This window comes from Bufo bufo, chromosome 1, assembly GCF_905171765.1.
Source record: "Bufo bufo chromosome 1, aBufBuf1.1, whole genome shotgun sequence".
Lineage (NCBI taxonomy): Eukaryota > Metazoa > Chordata > Amphibia > Anura > Bufonidae > Bufo > Bufo bufo.
Genome location: NC_053389.1, coordinates 833,155,427 through 833,180,523, shown reverse-complemented (window position 1 = coordinate 833,180,523; position 25,097 = coordinate 833,155,427). Strand labels below are relative to the sequence as shown.

Here is a 25,097-nt window from a genome sequence, read left to right as displayed (position 1 = left end):
GGCAATGGTTTCAGATCACGTTCACCCAAGAATACTTAAAGACTTCCAAACTGCTGTTGCTGTACCTCTCTTTTAGTTGTTTAACCAATCCTTTCGTGCAGGTGATTTTACTTATGATTGGACAGTGGCCAGTGATGTACCCATCCATAAGACTGGAAGTAGAGAAGAAGTCTGAAGTTAGTCTTATATCTGTAGTACTAAAAATAACAAATTCTCCACAAATAGATGATAATTGACCACCAAAAGACCAACAACATGTTGGTCAAAAATATGAATTTACTGAGAGCAGATCATCTCTTCAATCTCATTAATTTAATCAACTATGTCAATAAATTATGGAATGAAGGTGGTGCTGTGGACATCATGTATGTGGATTTCAGCAAAGACTTTCATACAGTTCTACAGCTGTTCTAGCAGATAGATAGATAGATAGATAGATAGATAGATAGATAGATAGATAGATAGATAGATAGATAGATAGATAGATAGATAGATTATTGAAAATTGGACTTAACACTTGGATAGTTCAGTGGATTTGGTTAAAAGGCGGAGGGCGAAAATAAGTTTCCAACATATGCCTCTCTTTATAGGAACTAGTTAAAGGAGTTTTGAGACTGTTCAATAGTGTGTGTCAATTGGGACGTGAAAGTCACCATTGAGAGATGGCGGCAATGTCAATTTAGAGAACCTGTAGAAGACAAGTAGTGAAGTGTCGGCAGGGCCTGGTGGTCAGTACATGACAGCTATTTGGAAGCTGGGGGAGAGTAGATGCAGAAAGCATTTACTTTAAATTAAGGGGGATGAAGGAGAGTAGAGATGGAATTAGCTTGAATAAGTTATCTGATAAGAGAAGGCCAACTCCTAGAGTATGTTTTTGTTAGGCCAGAGAATGTGAGCCAGCACAACCCTTGCTTAGGTGTCATGTCTAACACTTTATCCTTGCCAACCCCAAAATTCTGGTTCCTGCACCCCAATAATCCAACTTGCCATTCCTTTGCAAATTCTTTGCCAGTTTAAACAGTCTTACCAAAATTACCCATTGTAAATAAATGCAATCATGTACATATCCTTTTAGAAGGCTTGGGGATAATCATATCCTTCTCACTGATAATAAAGATATCGGTCATTTTCATGGAGACCACATGGGTTTACAAAAAACAGCATCAGGTTTCAAAAACATTGAAATAACTTCTAAATGAGACAAATGACCAAGGGTTAATGTACAAATAAGAAAAAAAACTTTTGTGCCAAGAAATTTTAATTTGACTATACCAGATAAGGCATTGTAATACTGTAAAACTAATATCTTATCTAGTGTGTTATACAATTACTAAAAATCTGGTTTGTATCTAAGCTATCTCTGTTACATTAGTAGAAGAGATAAAAATGTATTTTGACTGCAAATATAATTATGCCTTAAAGTAATTGTCCAGGATTTTAAAAGTGATGGCCTTTCTTCTGTATAGACCATCAATCTATGATTGGTGGGGATCCAACACCCCAAACACCCACAAATCAGCTGTTCTGCAGTATAATGAGCCAGAACTACACAGCTTCATGCAATGTGTAGTGGATGGAAGTGACTACAGCAGGACTTCTCTCACTCACTACCGATAGAAACAACAGAATGACTTGGGACTTTTTGGACCCTTGTTGATCAGATATTGATGGCCTAGCCTGAGGATAGGCCTAAGGATATAATATGACTTGTCAAATCCTGGAAACCCTCTTTAATTACATCTCTTGATATTTTTTGTCACTTTCTTCTACTACTAACTATGTGTCGCTTTCTTCTTATTACAAACCTTTAGATACATAATCACAGAAGACTGAATCTCCTTGTTTTTTAGACTATATATCATAGGGTTTAAAAAGGGGGTCAGGACAATGTAGACAAGAGAAATAAACTTGTTAACAGTCAGTGAATGTCCTCTGTAAGGGACCATGTAGATGATGAGCATGGAGCCATAATAGGAAGAAACAACCACCAAGTGTGAGCTACAAGTGGAGAAGGCTTTTTGGCGGCCTGAGGTGGAGGAAATTCTGAAGATGGTGATAAAAATATAAACATAAGTTATAATAATGAGTAAGAAAGGTAACAGAGTAATTGGAACAGAGAGGACTATAATGTCAATGCTCACAATGGTTGTGACGGAGCAAGAAAGTTCTAAAAGAGGGGCAAAGTCACAGAAGAAATGGTTAATAACATTGGACCCGCAGAAGTCTAAACCGAAGACAAGTACAAGTGTGATGAGTATTAACATCAAACTCAGGCCCCAGGATGATATGACCAAGATGTATCTAAGCTTGAAACTCATCATTGAGATATAATGTAGAGGTCTACAGATGGCCAAGTACCGGTCATAGGACATGGCCGTGAGCAAAAAACACTCAGCACTGACTGATACCCCATAAAGGTAAAACTGAGTTGTACACCCAACAAAAGATATGATACTCCCCTCTTTTATGATAACATCCAGCATCTTAGGAACAACATTTGATACTTGGATAATGTCTGACAGCGCCAAATGTCCAAGGAAGAAATACATTGGAGAACGGAGACGTTGGCTTGCTGACACCAGTAAAATGATCAACAGGTTTTCACATATAGTCATGGAATACATGAGGAGAATAATGGAGAAGAAAGGCAACTTGTAATCATTCAGAGCCGGGAATCCCAGTATAAGGAACTCAGTGACTGTGGTGGAGTTGAGAGAAATTGTCAACTTGACTGATACATTTTCTGAGGCTAATATTGCTGAGGAAAGAATAGGTTTTGCCTCCATTATAAATGTTTTCTTATTTCATTGTCAATGTCAATCCTCATCCTGGTCCCAGTAAGCATTTTTCAGATGAGTGCAAACAATTATTTCCCTCCATATGTTTCTGAAAATAATACAGAATATATTTTCTAAAACCTTGATGAGGATGTTATGACTCCTTCTAAAAAAAAAATTGACTGAGGATTTCACGTTCAATGTACAGTATATATCTCAATCTTAAACCCCCAAAGAAGGGACAATTGGGGATAATATTACTCAAATGATTTGAAATTAGAGGGATAAAAATAATGAGTCTCGGTGAGAATAATAATTAGCAATATGCATAAAATCAGTTTTAACTTAAAAATGTAGATTTTTTTTTATTAACAACACATAAAGAATGCTTTATCTAATTATTCAATTATAGGTTAGAGCTAGAAATAACTGAACCCCCTCAAGGTTCGGTTCAGGTTCGCAGAATTTTTCAAAAAGGTTAGTTTAGACCCAAATTGGTTCTGAACGAACTAAATTGGCTCCAATTGTCCCTCTGTTCTCCTAGGACTCCTAGAATTTTTTGAACTTTTATTTTTCCCTTTTTATTCATTTTTTATGATTTTTTTTTCTTCCCCCTGCCCCTGCCCAATCTCTGGAACACAATGACAGAAATAGGAATGAAGTCTGAGTGACACTGACATACATAGCTGCGGGGAAATGCACATTTGACCGCATTAACATACAGCTTGTTTAAAAACACACTGCGCCGGCACATGTCTTATGCTTTTTCATATTCCAAAGCTCCCACAGTGCAATGGGATAATAAAAATAGTGGCTTGCGGGACCAAACATCCAAAAATTAAGACTTGAAAAGGTCCGCACAAGTGTTGATTGTCAGAAAAAAAGTGTCTCACTGTGAACGAGCCTAAAAAAATTCTCCCTTTTGTTTAGGAGCAGCAGCAGTGCAGTGTGGATATGGAAAAGGTACGGCTATAGTGGCATGCGGCTTGATATACTTAAGCAACTGCTTGCCTCTTTTGCTACTCTCTCCCAGGCCGATCAGCATGGTATGGCAACACTTGACCGGACACATGTGATAGGAAGGAGGTGTAGCGTGAGCGACCCTGTGTCCAGCTGCTGTTGGGATGGGAGCGTGTCCACAGAGGGGGAGTAGGCAGATAAGTGCCTGATGTGGAAGCGAGAATGATACAATTTTGGGAAACACAAAAGTACCCGCCCTCGCGCTTCTGCTGGAAAAAACACTGACCCAGTGGGTCGTGAAAGTTAGAGATGAACTAAGCTTTAAGAAATTGAATTTGAATGCTTGGCTGAATATTTGCCCAAAGTTTTCTTGGTTACAAATAGTGTTGATCGATCATGCTCGGCCGAACACCAGTTCGGCTCGAGCATCTCGATGCTTGGCACATGGTAGTATTCGGCCGAATACCGCATGTGCTCGAGCGCAATGCTCAAATCTCCTCATCACTGCGGACAGTGACATTAGCTGTGCCACATCTCCTGTGTAAAGTGTGCGCATCCAAAAAATATCAGTGACATCCACTGTACTTTTTCCATAGACGGTGTCCACTGCGGGCAGTGACATTAGCTGCGCCACATCTCCAGTGTAAAGTGTGCGCTGAAAAAAATGTATCTGTGACATACAGTGTACTTTGTCAATAGACAGTGTCCGCTTCTGACAGTGAGCTTACCAGCGCCACATCTGCAGTGTAACGTGTGCGCTGAAAAAATGTATCTGTGACATACAGTGTACTTTTTCAGTGGTGACAGTGACATTACCAGTGGTACCTCTCCTGCTTCCTCATCCAAAAAACCTGTGACATTCCCTGTAATTTTTTATTAGACGCTAGTGACAGCATTGACATTATCTGTGGGATATCTCCTGTGTGACATTTCCACATCCCAAATACCTTTTTAAATTTGTTTGCTCATACACTTCCAAACCCTACGCTACTGTACATGTGACATAATTGAAAGCATATATAACATTTAACATGAAGAAGGCGAGCTGTGAGGGACGGGGACGGGGCAGTGGCCGTGATGCTGATGGTGCACACAGAGGCCTTGGCCCTGGGCGCGGTGAAACTGTGCCTGCTGCCAGAGCACAAGAAAAACAATCATCCACGATACCTAGCTTCATGTCCCAGTTTGCTGAAACAACTGAAACAGGCTGTTTTTCAGCTGATCAAAAGCTTAGGACCACACCTAAAAAAAAAAACTAAACCCCCCAAAACAGAAATCCAACTTCCAAACATGAACTCAGTAATGAGTAGCTCCGCCGTTATTGTTTCGGCATGCTTGATGCAAGCGTTTCCATGAGGTGAGTGGGAACATTTCTCCAAGTGGTGAAGACGGCCGCACAAAGGCCATCTACTGTCTGGAACTGTTGTCCATTTTTGTAAACTTCCCTTGCCATCCATCCCCAAAGGTTGGCAATTGGATTTAGATCAGGGGAACGCAGGGTGGGCCAAAAGAGTGATGTTATTCTCCTGGAAGAAGTCCCTTGTCCTGCGGGTATTGTGTACTGTAGCGTTGTCCTGTTGAAAAACCCAGTCCCTACCACACAGACGAGGGCCCTCAGTCATGAGGAATGCTCTCTGCAACATCTGGACATAGCCAGCGGCCGTTTGACGCCCCTGCACTTCCTGAAGCTCCATTGTTCCACTGAAGGAAAAAGCACCCCAGACCATTATGGCGCCCCCTCCACTGTGGCGCATAGAAAACATCTCAGGTGGGATCTGCTTGTCATGCCAGTAACGGTGGAAACCATCAGGACCATCAAGGTTAAATTTTTTCTCAGCAGAGAATAAAACTTTCTTCCACCTTTGAATGTCCCATGTTTGGTGCTCTCTTGCAAAGTCCAAACGAGCAGTTCTGTGGCGTTCAAGGAGACGAGGTCTTTGAAGATGTTTTTTGTTTTGAAGCCCTTCGGTCTCAGATGCCCTCTGATGGTTATGGGGCTGCAGTCAGCACCAGTAAGGGCCTTAATTTGGGTCGAGGATCGTCCAGTGTCTTGACGGACAGCCAATTGGATCCTCCGGCTCAGTGCTGATGAAATTTTTTGGGGTCTTCCACTTGACTTTTTTGTTCCATAACCCTCAGGATCATTTAAGAAATTCCAAATGACTGTCTTACTGCGTCCCACCTCAGCAGCGATGGCGCGCTGTGAGAGACCCTGCTTATGCAGTTCAACAACCCGACCACGTTCAAAAAGGGAGAGTTTTTTGCCTTTGCCATCACAACGTGTGACTACCTGACGGAGAATGACAATGAATCCACATCTTTGCACAGATTTGGCCTTTTAAAGGCATGTGGTCCTAAACTTTTGATCAGCTGAAAAACAGCCTGTTTCAGTTTAATCGTTATTTTCAATTAATTGAATGCTCAAAAAATGTTTTGTCTCCCTCTCATTTCTTCTTGTTGCATGTTGAAGCTCTACTTGGAACCTTGTTAAGATCCAACAATGTAAAATATGTTTTTTTCCCATTTTTCAAGTGGTCTTAAACTTTTGATCAGGACTGTACTCGGTATGAAGAACACAATATTCCGTCAGGATCAGTAGAGAGTGCCAATCCTGAAGTCCCTATTTAAACCGTTCGGTTCGAGCGTTTGGAGTTCAAAAATCCATTTCAACTCAAGTCTCTTAACTTTCTTTTCCCTATCTCCTCCCCTTCTCTGGGGGGGTATACCGTCTATGATACGGAAGCAAAGTTGTGCAACATTATGCTTGAAATTCAAAAAGTGTTCCGGTACTGGTGGCTCAATTTTTTGTGGGTCCTCATTCTTGTTCCCGGAGAGCAATTTACGTATCTGGTAGCGGTGCTGGTTTAGTCTATTTCTCATTTCCTGTGTTGTTTCTCCCACAAAGAGTAGCCCACATGGGCACTGCAGAATATATATGACGTTCTCCGACTTACAAGTATAGTATCTTTTAATAGGGTACCTTTTTCCAGTTCTAGGGTGTGTGAAGCTATCTCCCTTAAGCATACCATTACAGTTACAGGCTTGCGCAATAGGACCACGGATTAGCAGTAAGCAGGTGCGCCTGCGTGAGCCCTGACCTGGTGCGTCTGCGCACATTGAACGTGCATATGCGCATGCGCGAGTTCCGCTCTGACCCGCCGGCGCACTGTGAACTAAGGGACGCCTTTATACTAAAGTTTTTTGGCGCGTATCCAGTACCGGCACGCCTGCGCAAGCTCACAGAAGCTAAGGGGACACTGACTTATCGGCGTGACGCCTTGGGATTTGATGGTTTAGTATCCCACCAGCACTCCCCCGGTTGTTCCAAAGTAAGTGCTGATTTGCTGATTTGAAAGGTTGTCTTACCCTATACTATTTTTACATTGCCGTGATTTGTTATGACATATGTGTTAGCTCCTCCTATAAAGAGGGTATTTAAGCCTGGTAATGATTTATTGTCAGTTGCCTGAAAAAGACCGATCAGGTCGAAACGTCGCATGAATTTGATGGAATAAAGGATATTTAAAGAGACGAGAGAGTGCTGCGGTTTAGTTGATTTATGGATGCCTGCTTGGAGGGACGCTACGGACTGGCGTCTAGCACGGCGTGCACCACCACATATGAGGCCAGTATACCCCTATGTGCTGCTACTCCTATTATACCGTTATACAGCACCAGTCAGCAATCAGTCAGTAGCTGGAAGCAGTGTAGCACTGCATTGGGGAAGCGTCAACAGGCCGTGCTGAAGCTGATCTGCTTAGGTGACAAACAGCACACCGCGCAGAGCTGTGGCAGGGTATAAGAGACCAGACTGAGCTGTGGCTCTCGCCACTCAATCTACAACCAGGCATGGTTGTGTCTGATAATGACTGTAACTTGGTGGCGGCTTTGGTGCTCGGCAAGCTCACACACATCCCATTCCTAGTCCACATCTTAAATTTAGTGGTTTAGCGGTTTTTCAAAACCTATTCCAATTTGCCTGAGCTACTGGTGAAGGAGCACCGCATGTGTGCACATTTCCGCAAGTCATCGACAGCGCCAGCCGGTCTGTCAACGCTGCAGCAGTGCTGGAAATTGCCAGCTCTCCGCCTGTTGTGTGAGGTGAGCATGCGCTGGAACTCGGCATTCCATATGTTGGCCAGGCTTTGTGAGCAGGAGAGGGCAGTAGTGGAATACCAGCTGCAACATGGTCGTCGCTTTTCCAGTCAGCTTCCGCTATTCACAAGGGAGGAGTGGGCATGGATGTCTGAGCTCTGTGAGGTTTTAAAAAACTTTGACGAATCAACACAGATGGTGAGCGGCGATAACGCTATTATCAGCATAACCATCTCACTTCTGTGTCTACTTAAATGCTTGCTGCTCACAATTAAGGACAACGCTTTGCATGTGGAAGAGGTGGAAATGGGAGAAGACATTACACAGGGTGATAGCCAAACCACCCTCACTTTGTCTTCTCAGCACGAATTGGACCATGAAGAGGAGGAGGAGGAGCAGAAGACGGTTGCATCCACTACAGAGGATAGTAGCCATGGAAGTTTAATTGCATCTGTTCTGCGTGGGTGGGCAGAAGAGGAGGAAAGTGATGAGGAGATTGAGAGTCATCCTCCTGATGATGACAGTGAAGTCTTGCCTGTTGGTACTCTGTCACACATGGCTGACTTCATGTTAGGCTGCCTTTCCCACGACCCGCCCATTATACGCATTTTAGACAACACAAATTACTGGTTGTTCACCCTTCTCGACCCCCGCTACAAAGAGAACTTCTCATCTCTCATTCCTGTGGTGGAGACGACGAGCAAAACGGTGCAATACCAGAAGGTCCTTGTGGAAAAATGTCTCCAAAAATTTCCATGTGACAAGGCTGGCGGCAGAGTCCGTAGTTCCTAGGTCAACCGAGGAGGGGCGACAAGGGGAACACACAGTAATTCCATCAGAGGCAGGGCAAGACTCTCCAAAGCATGGGACAGTTTCATGACACCCCGCTAGCACCCTCACCCTGATGAGCGGCCTACTGTCACAACTTTGGAAGATGGTGAAGGAGTACATAGCAGACTGTGTGAGCGTTCTCAATGATCCCTCAGTGCCTTACAACTACTGGGTGTCCAAGCTGGACACGTGGTACGAACTGGCGCTCTAAGCCTTGGAGGCTCTAAGCCTGCCGCCAGCGTTTTGTCTGAGCGGATATTTAGTGCTGCTGGTGGCATTATAACAGATAAGCATATCTGCCTGTCAACTGAAAATGCTGACAGGTTGACTCTTATAAAAAAGAACAAGGCCTGGATTGACCCTGACTTCTCGACTCCACCAGAGGAAAGGTGATGAACATAAAAGCACTTTAAATGTGTTGTTTATAATGTACTGAATACACTGTGTTCCCATGCCATGCACTCCTTTCACCACAAAAAAGGGTATGTGGTTAAATCTTAATTTTCTCCTCCTCCTCCTCCTCCTCCTCCTCCTCTTCCATCATATCAACATGTTTATTTGTCTGCCCTCGCATTTCAACACCTACAATCTTTAAGAGGGTCATCTCACCAGCAGGCCCTCACCTACAATCTTTTAGAGGGTCAGCTCACCAGCAGGCCCTCACCTAAAATATTTTAGAGGGTCAGCACACCTGCAGGCCCTCACCAGCTCACCTGCAAGCCCTAGCATATAATGTTTTAGAGGGTCAGCTCACCAGTAGGCCCTCACCTACAATATTTTATAGGTTCAGCTCACCTGCAGGCCCTCACCTACAATCTTTTAGAGGGCCATCTCACCAGCAGGCCCTCACCTACAATCATTTAGAGGGTCAGCTCACCAGCAGGCCCTCACCTACAATCTTTTAGAGGGTCAGCTCCCTGAAGGCCCTCACATATAATGTTTTAGAGGGTCAGCTCACCAGCAGGCCCTCACCTACAATATTTTAGAGGGTCAGCTCACCAGCAGGCCCTCACCTACAATCTTTTAGAGGGTTAGCTCACCTGCAGGCCCTCACATATACTGTTTTAGAGGGTCAGCTCACCAGCAGGCCCTCACCTACAATCTTTTAGAGGGTTAGCTCACCTGCAGGCCCTCACATATACTGTTTTAGAGGGTTAGCTCACCAGCAGGCCGTCACCTAGAATATTTTAGAGGGTCAGCTCACCTGCAGACCCTCACCTACAATATTTTATAGGGTCTGGTCACCAGCATGCCCTCACCTACAATCTTTTAGAGGGTCAGGTCATCTATTGGCCCTCGCGTATAATCTTTTAGAGGGTCATTTCATCAGCAGGCCCTCACCTACAATCTTTTAGAATGTCAACTCACCAACATGCCCTCACCTACAATCTTTTAGAGGGCCAGCTCACCTGGAGGCCCTCACCTAGAATATTTTAGAGGGTCAGCTCACCTGCAGACCCTCACCTACAATATTTTATAGGGTCTGCTCACCAGCATGCCCTCACCTACAATTGTTTAGAGGGTCAGCTCACCTGTAGGCCCTCTCATATAATCTTTTAGAGGGTCATTTCACCAGCAGGCCCTCACCTACAATCTTTTAAAATGTCAGCTCACCAGCATGCCCTCGTCCATAATGTTTTAGATGGTAAGATCAGCAGCAGGCCCTCACCTCTAATGTTTTTGATATTCAGATTAGCAGCAGGTCCTCGCCCCTAATGTTTTAGAAGGTCACTAGTAGACCCTTGCTCCTAATGTTTTTGAGGGTCACCAGAAGGCCATCAATCATAATTTTTCAAAGGTGTGAATGATGCCCTCCTTTATGTGTAATAAAGGGTGTATTGTAGTGACGGTTCCTTGTAATTTTTGGCAGCCCTTTCACTTCGTGCATAGTCTTTATGAGTGTAGGAGTCCCACTACCTGAAAAATTGTACCACAATGGGAATGAGGCCCTCCTTTATGTGATATACAGGGTGTATCGGAGTACCTCTTGCTTGTAATTTTTGGCAGCACTTGCACTTTATATACAAGTAAATATACAGGATAGAATGTTTCCTAACAATTTTTCCTCTAAAATTGATTTTATCTTCGGTTTTGTGCGTATTATTGTCAGTCTGTAAAAGTGGCGTACTACTCGGACAACATCGTTCCCAGCGACCTGGGAGTCCAAGATGCATCCAGACATCCTCCCCATGCTGTTCCTGAACCATCTCAGTGGTGTTTCCATCAATTTCTGACCTTTTCCTATGAACCAGACACCCTCCCCTCTTCAGAGCAGGTGGTGCCTGGTTTAATGCTCAGGTTCTCCCATTGTACCCGAGGTGTTCGGCCTGAGTACCCGAGCACCCGAGCACCCGAGCACCCGAGCACCTAAGCACTTTGGTGCTCGATCAATACTAGTTACAAATTAATTCATCACAAAGCTTGTTAAATCAACTATATTCAGGCCTGCAGAGAGTGTACCTTGGTGTACATTACTAGGCATTGCAGAAACATGCATAGCTAGTCCTTTCTGGTATTGAAACAGTTATTATGCGTCACTATGACAGGGAGCATACAGCATATGGACGTGCACATCATCGTGCAGGCCACCAACAGTCCTAGCTGACCCCTAGCTAAGCCAAAAGAAAAGCATACAGCAGTCTTTAGTAAAAAAAAAAAAAGATTTGGATTGCCCCTTGAACCAGTGGTTGCTCTTTCATCAGGTACTTGGTGGCAGTATTACACTGGAAGATGATCTCTAGTGAGCGTTTATACGAACGATCGTTAGCAATTATCTGCCGAAAAATCGGGCAGTATATTACAGGCTTAAGATGTTCCAATAAAATTCTGATCCTTCCTGCTATATCAGGCTGTACATCACTGCTGGTATTGTGTAATTTGAGATTTTGTGTCATTCCTGGCGTTCACTGGATGACGATGGATAAACACGTCAGGTCTACACTAAATATAAAGGGAACATTACTTTACTTACGGCGAGTTCACATTAGGAAGGAATATACACTTTGCATTCTGTCTATTAGGCTATTTTCACACTTGCGTTACATTTTTCCTTTAGTTCCATCCTAGGGGCTCAGTTTTATTCTAATGCATTCTGAATGGAAAGCATTCCATTCAGTATGCATCAGGATTAGAGTTGAGCGAACACCTGGATGTTCGGGTTCGAGAAGTTCGGCCGAACTTCACGAAAATTTTCGGGTTCGGGATCCGAACCCGACCCGAACTTCGTCCCGAACCCGAACCCCATTGAAGTCAATGGGGACCCGAACTTTTGGGCACTAAAAAGGCTGTAAAACAGCCCAGGAAAGAGCTAGAGGGCTGCAAAAGGCAGCAACATGTAGGTAAATCCCCTGCAAACAAATGTGGATAAGGAAATGAATTAAAATAAAATGAAAAAAATAAAAATGACCCAATATCAATTGGACAGAGGTCCCATAGCAGAGAATCTGGCTTCACGTCAGCAGAGAATCAGTCTCTTCATGCCATAGAAAAGAATCTGGCTTCATGTCAGCACAGAATCAGTCTCTTCATGCCATAGCAAAAAATCTGGCTTCATGTCAGCACAGAATCAGTCTTCATGTCATAGCAGAGAATCAGGCTTCACGTCACCCACCACTGGAACATATTTAGGACCAGGCACCCAGGCAGAGGAGAGAGGTCGCGTAACAGAGAATCTGGCTTCATGTCAGCAGTCAGCACAGAATAAGTCTTCTTGTCATAGCAGAGAATCAGGCATCACGTCACCCACCACTGGAACAGGCCACTGTCACACATTTAGGCCCAGGCACCCAGGCAGAGGAGAGAGGTCCCGTAACAAAGTATCTGGCCTTATGTCAGCGCAGAATCAGTCTTCATGTCATAGCAGAGAATCAGGCTTCACGTCACCCACCACTGGAACAGGCCACTGTCACACATTTAGGCCCAGGCACCCAGGCAGAGGAGAGAGGTCCCGTAACAGAGAATCTGGCCTTATGTCAGCGCAGAATCAGTCTTCATGTCATAGCAGAGAATCAGGCTTCACGTCACCGACCACTGGAACAGGCCACTGTCACATATTTAGGCCCAGGCACCCAGACAGAGGAGAGAGGTCCCGTAACAGAGAATCTGGCCTTATGTCAGCACAGAATCAGTCTTCATGTCATAGCAGAGAATCAGGCTTCACGTCACCCACCACTGGAACAGGCCACTGTCACATATTTAGGCCCAGGCACCCAGGCAGAGGAGAGAGGTCGCGTAACAGAGAATCTGGCTTCATGTCAGCAGTCAGCACAGAATAAGTCTTCATGTCATAGCAGAGAATCAGGCATCACGTCACCCACCACTGGAACAGGCCACTGTCACACATTTAGGCCCAGGCACCCAGGCAGAGGAGAGAGGTCCCGTAACAGAGAATCTGGCCTTATGTCAGCGCAGAATCAGTCTTCATGTCATAGCAGAGAATCAGGCTTCACGTCACCCACCACTGGAACAGCCACTGTCACACATTTAGGCCCCGGCACCCAGACAGAGGAGAGCGGTCCCGTAACAGAGAATCTGGCCTTATGTCAGCGCAGAATCAGTCTTCATGTCATAGCAGAGAATCAGGCTTTACGTCACCCACCACTGGAACAGGCCACTGTCACACATTTAGGCCCAGGCACCCAGGCAGAGGAGAGAGGTCCCGTAACAGAGAATCTGGCCTTATGTCAGTGCAGAATCAGTCTTCATGTCATAGCAGAGAATCAGGCTTCACGTCACCCACCACTGGAACAGGCCACTGTCACACATTTCGGCCCCGGCACCCAGACAGAGGAGAGGTTCATTAAACTTTGGGTTGCCCCGCAATATAATGGTAAAATGAAATTAAAAATAGTATTGAATGAGGAAGTGCCCTGGAGTAGAATAATATATGGTTAAGGGGAGGTAGTTAATATCTAATCTGCACAAGGGATGGACAGGTCCTGTGGGATTCATGCCTGGTTCATTTTTATGAACGTCAGCTTGTCCACATTGGCTGTAGACAGGCGGCTGCGTTTGTCTGTAATGACGCCCCCTGCCGTGCTGAATACACGTTCAGACAAAACGCTGGCCGCCGGGCAGGCCAGCACCTCCAAGGCATAAAAGGCTAGCTCTGGCCACTTGGACAATTTGGAGACCCAGAAGTTGAATGGGGCCGAACCATCAGTCAGTACATGGAGGGGTGTGCACAGGTACTGTTCCACCATGTTAGTGAAATGTTGCCTCCTGCTAACACGTTCCGTATCAGGTGGTGGTGCACTTAGCTGTGGAGTGTTGACAAAACTTTTCCACATCTCTGCCATGCTAACCCTGCCCTCAGAGGAGCTGGGCGTGACACATCTGCGTTGGCGACCTCTTGCTCCTCCTCTGCCTTCGCCTTGGGCTTCCACTGGTTCCCCTGTGACATTTTGGAATGCTCTCAGTAGCGCGTCTACCAACGTGCGCTTGTACTCGCGCATCTTCCTATCACGCTCCAGTGTAGGAAGTAAGGTGGGCACATTGTCTTTGTACCGGGGATCCAGCAGGGTGGCAACCCAGTAGTCCGCACACGTTAAAATGTGGGCAACTCTGCTGTCGTTGCGCAGGCACTGCAGCATGTAGTCGCTCATGTGTGCCAGGCTGCCCAGAGTTAAGGACAAGCTGTCCTCTGTGGGAGGCGTATCGTCATCGTCCTGTGTTTCCCCCCAGCCACGCACCAGTGATGGGCCCGAGCTGCTTTGGGGGCCACCCCGCTGTGAACATGCTTCATCCTCATCCTCCTCCACCTCCTCCTCATCCTTGTCCTCCTCGTCCTCCAGTAGTGGGCCCTGTCTGGCGACATTTGTACCTGGCCTCTGCTGTTGCAAAAAACCTCCCTCTGAGTCACTTCGAAGAGACTGGCCTGAAAGTGCTAAAAATGACCCCTCTTCCTCCTCTTCCTCCTCAGCCACCTCCTCTTCCATCATCGCCCTAAGTGTTTTCTCAAGGAGACATAGAAGTGGTATTGTAACGCTGATAACGGCGTCATCGCCACTGGCCATGTTGGTGGAGTACTCGAAACAGCGCAACAGGGCACACAGGTCTCGCATGGATGCCCAGTCATTGGTGGTAAAGTGTGTCTTATCCACAGTGCGACTGACCCGTGCGTGCTGCAGCTGAAACTCCACTATGGCCTGCTGCTGCTCGCACAGTCTGTCCAGCATATGCAAGGTGGAGTTCCACCTGGTGGGTACGTCGCATATGAGGCGGTGAGCGGGAAGGCGGAAGTTATGCTGTAGCGCAGACAGGCGAGCAGCGGCAGGGTGTGAACGCCGGAAGCGCGAACAGACGGCCCGCACTTTATGCAGCAGCTCTGACATGTCGGGGTAGTTGCGAATGAACTTCTGCACCACCAAATTCAGCACATGCGCCAGGCAAGGGATGTGCGTCAAACCGGCTAGTCCCAGAGCTGCAACGAGATTTCGCCCATTATCGCACACCACCAGGCCGGGCTTGAGGCTCACCGGCAGCAACCACTCGTCGGTCTGTTGTTCTATACCCCGCCACAACTCCTGTGGGGTGTGGGGCCTGTCCCCCAAACATATGAGTTTCAGAATGGCCTGCTGACGTTTACCCCGGGCTGTGCTGAAGTTGGTGGTGAAGGTGTGTGGCTGACTGGATGAGCAGGTGGAAGAAGAGGAGGAGGAAGCTGAGTAGGAGGAGGAGGAGACAGGAGGCAAAGAATGTTGCCCTGCGATCCTTGGCGGCGGAAGGACGTGAGCCAAACAGCTCTCCGCCTGGGGCCCAGCCGCCACTACATTTACCCAGTGTGCAGTTAGGGAGATATAGCGTCCCTGGCCGTGCTTACTGGTCCACGTATCTGTGGTTAGGTGGACCTTGCCACAGATGGCGTTGCGCAGTGCACACTTGATTTTATCGGACACTTGTTTGTGCAGGGAAGGCACGGCTCTCTTGGAGAAGTAGTGGCGGCTGGGAACAACATACTGTGGGACAGCAAGCGACATGAGCTGTTTGAAGCTGTGTGTGTCCACCAGCCTAAATGACAGCATTTCATAGGCCAGTAGTTTAGAAATGCTGGCATTGAGGGCCAGGGATCGAGGGTGGCTAGGTGGGAATTTATGCTTTCTCTCAAATGTTTGTGAGATGGAGAGCTGAACGCTGCCGTGTGACATGGTTGAGATGCTTGGTGACGCAGGTGGTGGTGTTGGTGGTACATCCCATGTTTGCTGGGCGGCAGGTGCCAACGTTCCTCCAGAGGCAGAGGAAGAGGCCGAGGCGGCGGCAGCAGCAGCAGAAGAGGCCGAGGTGGCGGCAGCAGCAGAAGAGGCCGAGGCGGCAGCAGCAGAAGAGGCAGCAGGGGGAGCCTGAGTGACTTCCTTGTTTTTAAGGTGTTTACTCCACTGCAGTTCATGCTTTGCATGCAGGTGCCTAGTCATGCAGGTTGTGCTAAGGTTCAGAACGTTAATGCCTCGCTTCAGGCTCTGATGGCACAGCGTGCAAACCACTCGGGTCTTGTCGTCAGCACATTGTTTGAAGAAGTGCCATGCCAGGGAACTCCTTGAATCTGCCTTTGGGGTGCTCGGTCCCAGATGGCGGCGGTCAGTAGCAGGCGGAGTATCTTGTCGGCGGGTGTTCTGCTTTTGCCCACTGCTCCCTCTTTGTCTTTTGCTACGCTGTTGTCTCGGTCTCAACACTGCCTCTTCCTCCGAACTGTGAAAGTCAGTGGCACGACCTTCATTCCATGTGGGGTCTAGGACCTCATCGTCCCCTGCATCGTCTTCCACCCAGTCTTGATCCCTGACCTCCTGTTCAGTCTGCACACTGCAGAAAGACGCAGCAGTTGGCACCTGTGTTTCGTCATCATCAGAGACGTGCTGAGGTGGTATTCCCATGTCCTCATCATCAGGAAACATAAGTGGTTGCGCGTTAGTGCATTCTATCTCTTCCACCCCTGGGGAAGGGCTAGGTGGATACCCTTGGGAAACCCTGCCAGCAGAGTCTTCAAACAGCATAAGAGACTGCTGCATAACTTGAGGCTCAGACAGTTTCCCTGATATGCATGGGGGTGATGTGACAGACTGATGGGCTTGGTTTTCATGCGCCATCTGTGCGCTTTCTGCAGAAGACTGGGTGGGAGATAATGTGAACGTGCTGGATCCACTGTCGGCCACCCAATTGACTAATGCCTGTACCTGCTCAGGCCTTACCATCCTTAGAACGGCATTGGGCCCCACCAAATATTGCTGTAAATTCTGCTGGCTACTGGGATCCGAGGTAGTTGGTTCACTAGGACGTGTAGCTGTGGCAGAACGGCCACGTCCTCTCCCAGCACCAGAGGGTCCACTAACACCACCACGACCATGTCCGCGTCCCTTACTAGATGTTTTCCTCATTGTTACCGTTCACCACAATAAGAAAAATATTATTTGGCCCAATGTATTGAATTCAAATTCAGGCCTTTTTTTACAGACACCTAACACTGTCTGGCTATCTATTTAGGTACCGTATTACACTAATACAGGCACAGTAATGACAGATTTAGCTGAATATAAATTTGAGGCCTATTATTTAGGCGCTGGGTGACAGGTATACGTTTACGGACAGAATTAGACTTGGATATGCACAGTAGCGTGTGTGTGAAGTTATTGAGAATGACCCTATCAGCACCTTGAATCTAATATACCCTTTTAGGGATAGATTTAAATAACCACACTATTGATGGTTAAATGGACTTGGTGGCAGCTTGTGCTGGCGCACCACAAGCCACAAAATGGCCGCCGATCACTCCAGAAAAAAGTGACTGAAAAACGCTCTGGGCAGCCTAAAAACAGTGAGCAATTGAATAGCAGCAGTTCAATGATCCACAGCTGTAGATCGATCACTGTCTTAAGTGTTTTGGAGGAGTTAATCACTGCCTAATCTCGCCCTAACGTCGCAGCTGCAACCTCTCCCTACGCTTGTATCAGCAGAGTGACGTGCAGCGCTACGTGACCCAAGCTTATATAGAGGCTGGGTCACATGCTGCACTGGCCAATCACAGCCATGCCAATAGTAGGCATGGCTGTGATGGCCTCTTGGGGCAAGTAGTATGACGCTTGTTGATTGGCTGCTTTGCAGCCTTTCAAAAAGCACCAAGAAAGCGCCGAACACCGAACCCAGACTTTTACGAAAATGTTCGGGTTCGGGTCCGTGTCACGGACACCCCAAAATTCGGTACGAACCCGAACTATACAGTTCGGATTCGCTCATCCCTACTTACAATTTGTTCAAACCAACTTAAACTTCCTTTACTGTGCCCTGGAAGATCAGGAGAATCGAGGGAGACGCAATAATCTGCGCTTCCGTGGCATCCCAAAGTCAGTTGCCATGGGAGATATCCCAAACACAGTTGTTCAAATTTGCTCATCCATACTGGGTCCGGACTCAGCGCATGAGGTACTATTGAAGAAGGCCCACAGAGCTCTTAGACCTAAACCTGCACCCACAGCCCCACCAAGGGACATTATCTGCAAATTTCTTAGTTTCCCAGTTAAAGAAGCCATCCTCACCAAAGCAAGAGAAGCTTGTGTAATAAACTGGGAGGGATACGAGATCTTGGTGTTCCAGGACCTTTCCCAATCCACACTGATTAAGAGAAGAGCCCTAAAACCTCTGACGGATTGGCTCAGAGCACATAACACCCCGTATAGGTGGTCATTCCAATTTCGCCTCTCTTTCATGTACGATGGTCATTTGGGACATACTTCCTTACCTACTACCCCACGTATGATGACCTCCCCCAGGCTACTCAGCAAGATCCTCACCTATTCTGGGCGATATTACATGTCAGTACTTTCACTAGGCGTTAACATGCCTCCAGTATTGAACATACCCATGTTTATGTTTTATTTATGTTTTATCTACCTTCATTTGGTAGATATTTGGAGAACCCTAAAACCCACAGAGAGAGATACCTTCTTTTCAAATATGCATGGCACTTATCAGCGGTTGGACTACATACTGATTTCCAAAGAACATCTCCAATTTTGCACCAAAGCCCAGATACTGTAGGTTCCATACACCTCTCAGATCACTCTACTAGAAGCCTTTTTCTCCTTAAACAATCTTCCTGACACCTCGCCCCAGAGAGTATGGGATACACACAAGGCATACATAAGAGGACAACTCATATGTATAGGCTCCCATATAAAAAAATAAAATAAAATGTCCAGAATAGACGCTCTATTACTAGTCATACAAAAGCTTGAAACACTCCACAACAATTCCTTACTGACTCCCATTTATCTCAACTCAATACCCTACATGCCGAACTTAAGAACCTAATTAATATCTCCTCAGTCAAATATTTTATGAACTCACAATACAAATTTTTTGTGCATGGCGACAAGGCCTCCAGATTTTTGATGAATAGAATTAAACCGAGAAGATCACAAAACTACATCTGTAAACTAAAAAATTAAAAAGGAGACAAAGTAACATAGTAACATAGTAACATAGTACATAAGGCCGAAAAAAGACATTTGTCCATCCAGTTCGGCCTGTCATCCTACAAGTTGATCCAGAGGAAGGCAAAAAAACCCTGTGAGGTAGAAGCCAATTTTCCTCACTTTAGGGGAATAAAAAATTCCTTCCCGACTCCATAGTCACAAACTCTAAGGATATATCACTTAAATTTATGCCCTTCTACCAATTCTTATATAACATTCACCAAAACATACTAACGAAGGGAGCGCCATCCCATTTAGATTTGATTAACGCATTCCTTCAATCAACAAAACTTCCCAAATTAGAAAAGACCCACTAAATCACACTAAGAACTCCCTTTTCACATGATGAACTACTCCTAGCTATCAAACAACTCCCGAAAGGGAAAGCTCCAGGCCCGGGCGGCATTCCTGCTCTCTACTACCGCACTTTTAGCACATCTCTCATACCATACCTCCTGAAAACTTGCAACCAAGCCCTTCTAGGCAATTCCCTGTCACAAGATATGACTAAAGCCCATATCACCATCATTCCTAAGGATGGAAAAGACCCCACTCAATGTGCTAATTATCGTCCCATATCCTTATTGAACCTCGATCTCAAACTATTAGCCAAAATGTTAGCGAACCGCCTCTCCTCTCTCTTATCACAACTAATGCATAGAGACCAAACAGGTTTCATCTCAGGGAGAGAGGGCAAGGACAACTCTGCTAGGATATTAAACATCCTATTCCATGTCACCAAAAAACACTTCCCCTGGTCCTTCTCAGCACCGACGCCGAAAAAGCTTTCAACTGGGTTCACTGGGACTTCATGCATCTCACCCTAAGCAAATTTGGCCTCCCCGACACTTTCACACAGGCCATTCATGGTATGTATACCAATGCCTCGGCGTCGGTGCTGGTAAATGATTCCATCTCCCCTCCTTTTCCCATCAAAAATGGCACAAGACAGGGGTGCCCTCTCTCCCCTCTGATCTTTGTAATGGTCATGGAACCCTTACTCCAAACCATTCGCCAAGAATAAGGTATTAAAGGTTTCAAATTAGGACACCAAGAACACAAAGTGGCGGCATTCGCCGACGACCTTCTAGTGATAACAACAAACCTGTCAACCTCCATGCGACTTATATACGAAATTTTTGAAAGGTTTAGCTTCTCTCTAATTTCAAAGTAAACATGAAAAAAAATCACAGGTCCTGAGTATTGGTCTTAGAACCCATCTGAGGGGAGAACTAGCAAACATTTCCCCTTTCAACTGGGATACCCCCTACATAACATACCTAGGGATTAAAATTTGTCCTGAAACATATCCGTTCCTTCATATGGAACAAAAAGAGAGCTAGACTGACTTTATCAGTCCTTCAACGACCTAGATGGGGGCATTGGCCTTCTCAATCCATTGCTTTATAACAGAGCAATCCTCTTGGCAAGGACCATTGACTGGTTGAGGTCGCCCCCACATAAGTCTTGGGTAGAGTTGGAGACCCCCTTACTCGCACTCATCTTTTAGAAGCCTACTAGTAAACTCCAGTCATGCCCCTTTATCAACCAAAAATAGTAGCCTTATGTCAAAGCCACTATTGAGGCATGGAAATGGTTTCTAGGATCAGAGTTGGGCTTCCCACGGCCTTTTCCCATTATTCAGGTGAGAGATGTAATAGACTTAGCCCCAATTGAACTGAGATAGAGCCTGCCGATCACAATTTGCAATTCAGTGGCCCCGATCCTATCTCTGTACGAGGGAGAAGGAGGCTTGGTAAACACAAACTCCATTGTCTCTTCTATCCCTGAAATTGGGCTACATTCCCCCCTGATCTCCTTTCTATGCTCCTATATTTTTAAACACCTCTCATTACAAACACTACTTAGACCACTTACATGGTTTGAAAGTCTCATAGGTGGCCCTTCTCCCCCTCGTAAGCTGATCTCACTAATATACAAAAGACTTATCTCCCCCATCTCGATGCCCAAACCTTCCTTTATAGGCCAATGGGAGAGGGACCTTGGTACCCACCTTCCACTCGACGATCAATACCGACTTTTCAAAAGACCATACACCTCATCAAGATGTGTAAGAATCCAAGAAAATGGCTACAAGGTACTCACGAGATGGTACAAAACGCCAAACATCACATGCCGATACGTAGAGGTAAGATCTGACGCCTGCTGGCGATGTGGAAGGGAGAAAGGTTCTTTTTATCACATCTGGTGGACCAGCCCTATAATCCACGATTGGTGGGTGAAAATCTTTGAGAGAAGCAATGTGATTTGTAAATCGCAAGTTAAGTTCTCCCCTCATTTAGCTCTATTGGGCCTGCCTCTTTCCCACACCAACAACACAGTCTCCTTCTTGTTCAAACAGCTGATGATAGCAGCCCGCCTACTAATTCTGAGGAATTGGTTGTCCCCAGATATACCCCCCATTGAGCTCTGGATTAATAAGGTTGTTAGTATTTTTAAGTTTCGTTCCCGCTGGAAACTTTGGGTAGACTACACGCACTTTAACAGTTGATTACGGTCCATCTCGCAGATATGAATCTAGAGATTATCACTCACTAATGTATCTAACCTGACATATACCTGTTACATGTTTCATCTTATTTTACAAATACTTATAATTTACACTGCTGTATATGGATTTTCTAAACTTTTTTTTTTTACTGGAAAAAAAAAAAAAAAGATCCAGATGGGTCTTGATAAATAAGAAAAAGTGTAAAAAAAATGTGAAAAAAGTAAAAAAAAAAATAATAAATAAAAATGTAAATAAAAATAAAATAAAAATTGTCTTTTCTCATATCCGTTCAATTATGTCATTAAAAAAATTAAATAAATAAAAAACTACTTATAATTGGTATTGCCGCGTCCGTAACAACCTTATTTATAAAAGTATCATATAACTAATCCCGTGCGGTGAAGGCCGTAAAAAAATGTAGAAAAAAATTAAGGAATTGCTGTTTTTCTCACCTCATGTCCACAAAAAATAATTAACAAGTGATAAAAAAGACATATGTACCACAAAATGATGCAAATAAAAACTACAGCCCGTCCCGCAAAAAAAAAAGCCCCCAAACAGCTACAAAAGTAATTTCAGCATATTACATGTTGGAAAATCCAGATGCCGCTTTTACCCTTATGAATGCTGCCGTGCCCCCAAACAGAGGTTTATGACCACGTATGAGGTGTTGCCGTATTCAGGAAAAAATGCATAATAAATTTTGGGGTGCATTTTCTCCTGTTACCCCTTTTTAAAATGAAAAATTTGGGGCTAATGCAACTTTATATTGGAAATAAACGTAAATTTTTCATTTTCACAGCCATGTGTTTCTAAATTCTATGAAACCCTTGTTTGGTCAAAGCATTCACTTCATTACTAGATTTATTTCTTGAGGTGGGTATTTTGCAAAATGGGGTCACTTTTTGGGGTTTTCTTTCTAGGGGTACCTCAGGGTCTCTTCAAATGTGACATGGCACCTGAAAACCATTCCAGCAAAATCTGCCCTCCGTTGACAATATAGCACTCCTTTCTCTCTGCATCCCGCCGTGTGCCCATAAATCAGTTGACAACCACATATGGAGTGTTTCTGTAATCTGCAGAATCAGGGTAATAAGTATTGAGGTTTCTTTGGCTGTTAACCCTTGCTGTGTTACAGGAAAATTAGATTTAAATGGATAATCTGCCCAAAAAAAAAATAATTATTTCCCTTCCATTTTGCTTTAATTATTGTGGAACACCTATAGGGTTAATAAAGTTAGTAAAATCTGTTTTGAATAACTTAAGGGGTGTAATTTCTAAAATGTGGTTATTTATGGGTGGTTTCTACTATGTAAGCCCCACAAAGTGAATTCATAACTGAAATGGTCCTTAAAAAAGGGGGTTTTGGAATATTTCTTAAAAATTTTAAAATGTGCTTCTAAACTTCTAAGCCTTGTAACTTCCTAAAAAAATAAAATAACAATTACACATTGATGCTAACATAAAGTACACATATGGGAAATGTAAGGTGATAACTATTTTATGAAGTATCACTATCTGTCTTAAAAGCAAATAAATTCTAGTTTTCAAAATAGTGAATTTTTCCAAATTTTCGGCAAATTTTGGACTTTTTATGCATAAAGGTAAAACGTATATACTCAAATTCACCACTAACATGAAGTACGCTGTATTGCAAGAAAACGATCTCAGAAAAGCTGGGATAAGTAAAAGCGTTCCAAAGTTATTACCACATAAAGTGTCACATGTCAGATTTGATAACGGGCTCCGGCATTTGGTCCAAACTGGCTGTCGCTTGAAGGGGTTAAGTAATATCCTTGAACCAAGATGTGGTTGAGAAGACCTACTCACATCAACCTAACCTTCCTTCCTTGTGTCTCTATCTCTACTACCCCAAGTCTATTTTTTACTACAAACCATCAAATAAACAATCACAGAAGACTGAATCTCCTTGTTCCTTAGACTGTATATAACTGGGTTTAGAAGGGGGGTCAGGACAATGTAGACAAGAGAAATAAACTTGTTCACAGGCACTGAATGTCCTCTGAAAGGAACCATGTAGATGATGAGCATGGAACCATAATAGGTAGAAACAACCACCAAGTGAGAGCTGCAAGTGGAGAAAGTCTTTTGTCTACCTGAGGCAGAGGAAATTCCAAAAATAGTTCTAAAAATACAGACATATGATATAATTACTAGTAGGAAAGGTAGCAAAATAATAGGAAAAGAGAGGACAATCATTTCAATACCCACGCCAGTTGTATCTGAGCAAGAAAGTTCTAAAAGAGGAGCAAAGTCACAAAAGAAATGGTTAATAACATTTGACCCACAGAAGTCTAAGCCACATACAAGTAAAAATGTGATAAGTACTAACATAAAGCTGAGCAGCCAGGATGAGATGATCAGGCTATATTTAAGCTTGACACCCATCACTGAGATATAATGTAGTGGTCTACAGATGGCCAAGAACCGGTCATAGGACATGGCCGTGAGCAAAAAACACTCTGCACAGACCGCTCCCCCATAAAGGTAAAACTGGGCTAAACACCCAACATAAGGAATTGTGCTCCCTCCTCTTATGATAACTTCCAGCATCTTAGGAGCAATACTTGTTACAAGGACGATGTCTGACAGTGCCAAATGCCCAAGGAAGAAATACATTGGAGAACGGAGACGTTGGCTTGTTGACACCAGTAAAATGATCAAGAGATTTTCACATATAGTCATGAAATACATGAGAAGAACAATGGAGAAGAAAGTCAACTTGTAATCATTCAGAGCTGGGAATCCCAGTATAAGAAACTCAGTGACCGGGGTAGAGTTGACTTTAAAAGCCTTCATTTTCAAATGCTATATATAATGTAGACAGCTGTGATCACTCTTTGATCTTGATGAAGGATTGTGAACAGAAATTCGATTTTATATTCTTCGAAGCTGATTTACTTAGGAAGGTAACTTCTCATTGCAGTATTTGCTTTTAATCTATATTCCATTTCAGTGGATCAATTAGAACAAGTCCAGTAGTCCACTGAGTTAGACTTTATCAGATACTTCCATTCATTTTTTTCCTTCATAAGCCCCTTAAAAAATATAGATATTTCATGTCCTGTATTTATATCTAAACCTTAAATCCTCATGGAAATGAACACAGGGGATAAAGTTACTACAGATTGCAATAACATTGGTGCTGAAGGGATCTACAATTAGCGATATAAGAATAATAACTCTCAGAGGATATTTATGATTAATAAGCAGAACAATTTTATCTAAACATGAGGAAGATTTATTAACTGAAAATCGTTTTGTGTTCGATTTGACAAATTTTTCCAAAAATTTGATTCAGACCAGAATCAATTCTTAGCAAATCGAATATGCTTCAATTGCCCTAAAAGTTTTTACACAACACCCTCTATTCTCCTAAGATTCTTTTTATTGAAAAGATGTTATCTCTTCTGGCGTGTATTTAAAGCATGTCGGCAAGAG

At 44.4% G+C, this 25,097-nt stretch overlaps 2 protein-coding genes across 2 annotated transcripts; both read right to left on the bottom strand.

The window, feature by feature from the left end:
* Window positions 1-1,772: 1,772 nt before the first annotated feature.
* On the bottom strand, window positions 1,773-2,720 carry LOC120990316 (olfactory receptor 998-like). Its single transcript, XM_040419051.1, has one exon. The coding sequence runs from the start codon at window positions 2,622-2,624 to the stop codon at window positions 1,773-1,775; it is 852 nt and encodes a 283-aa protein (XP_040274985.1). The 5' UTR covers window positions 2,625-2,720.
* A 20,793-nt stretch (window positions 2,721-23,513) lies between these two features.
* On the bottom strand, window positions 23,514-24,419 carry LOC120990309 (olfactory receptor 1468-like). Its single transcript, XM_040419038.1, has one exon. The coding sequence runs from the start codon at window positions 24,348-24,350 to the stop codon at window positions 23,514-23,516; it is 837 nt and encodes a 278-aa protein (XP_040274972.1). The 5' UTR covers window positions 24,351-24,419.
* Between the last annotated feature and the right edge of the window lie 678 nt (window positions 24,420-25,097).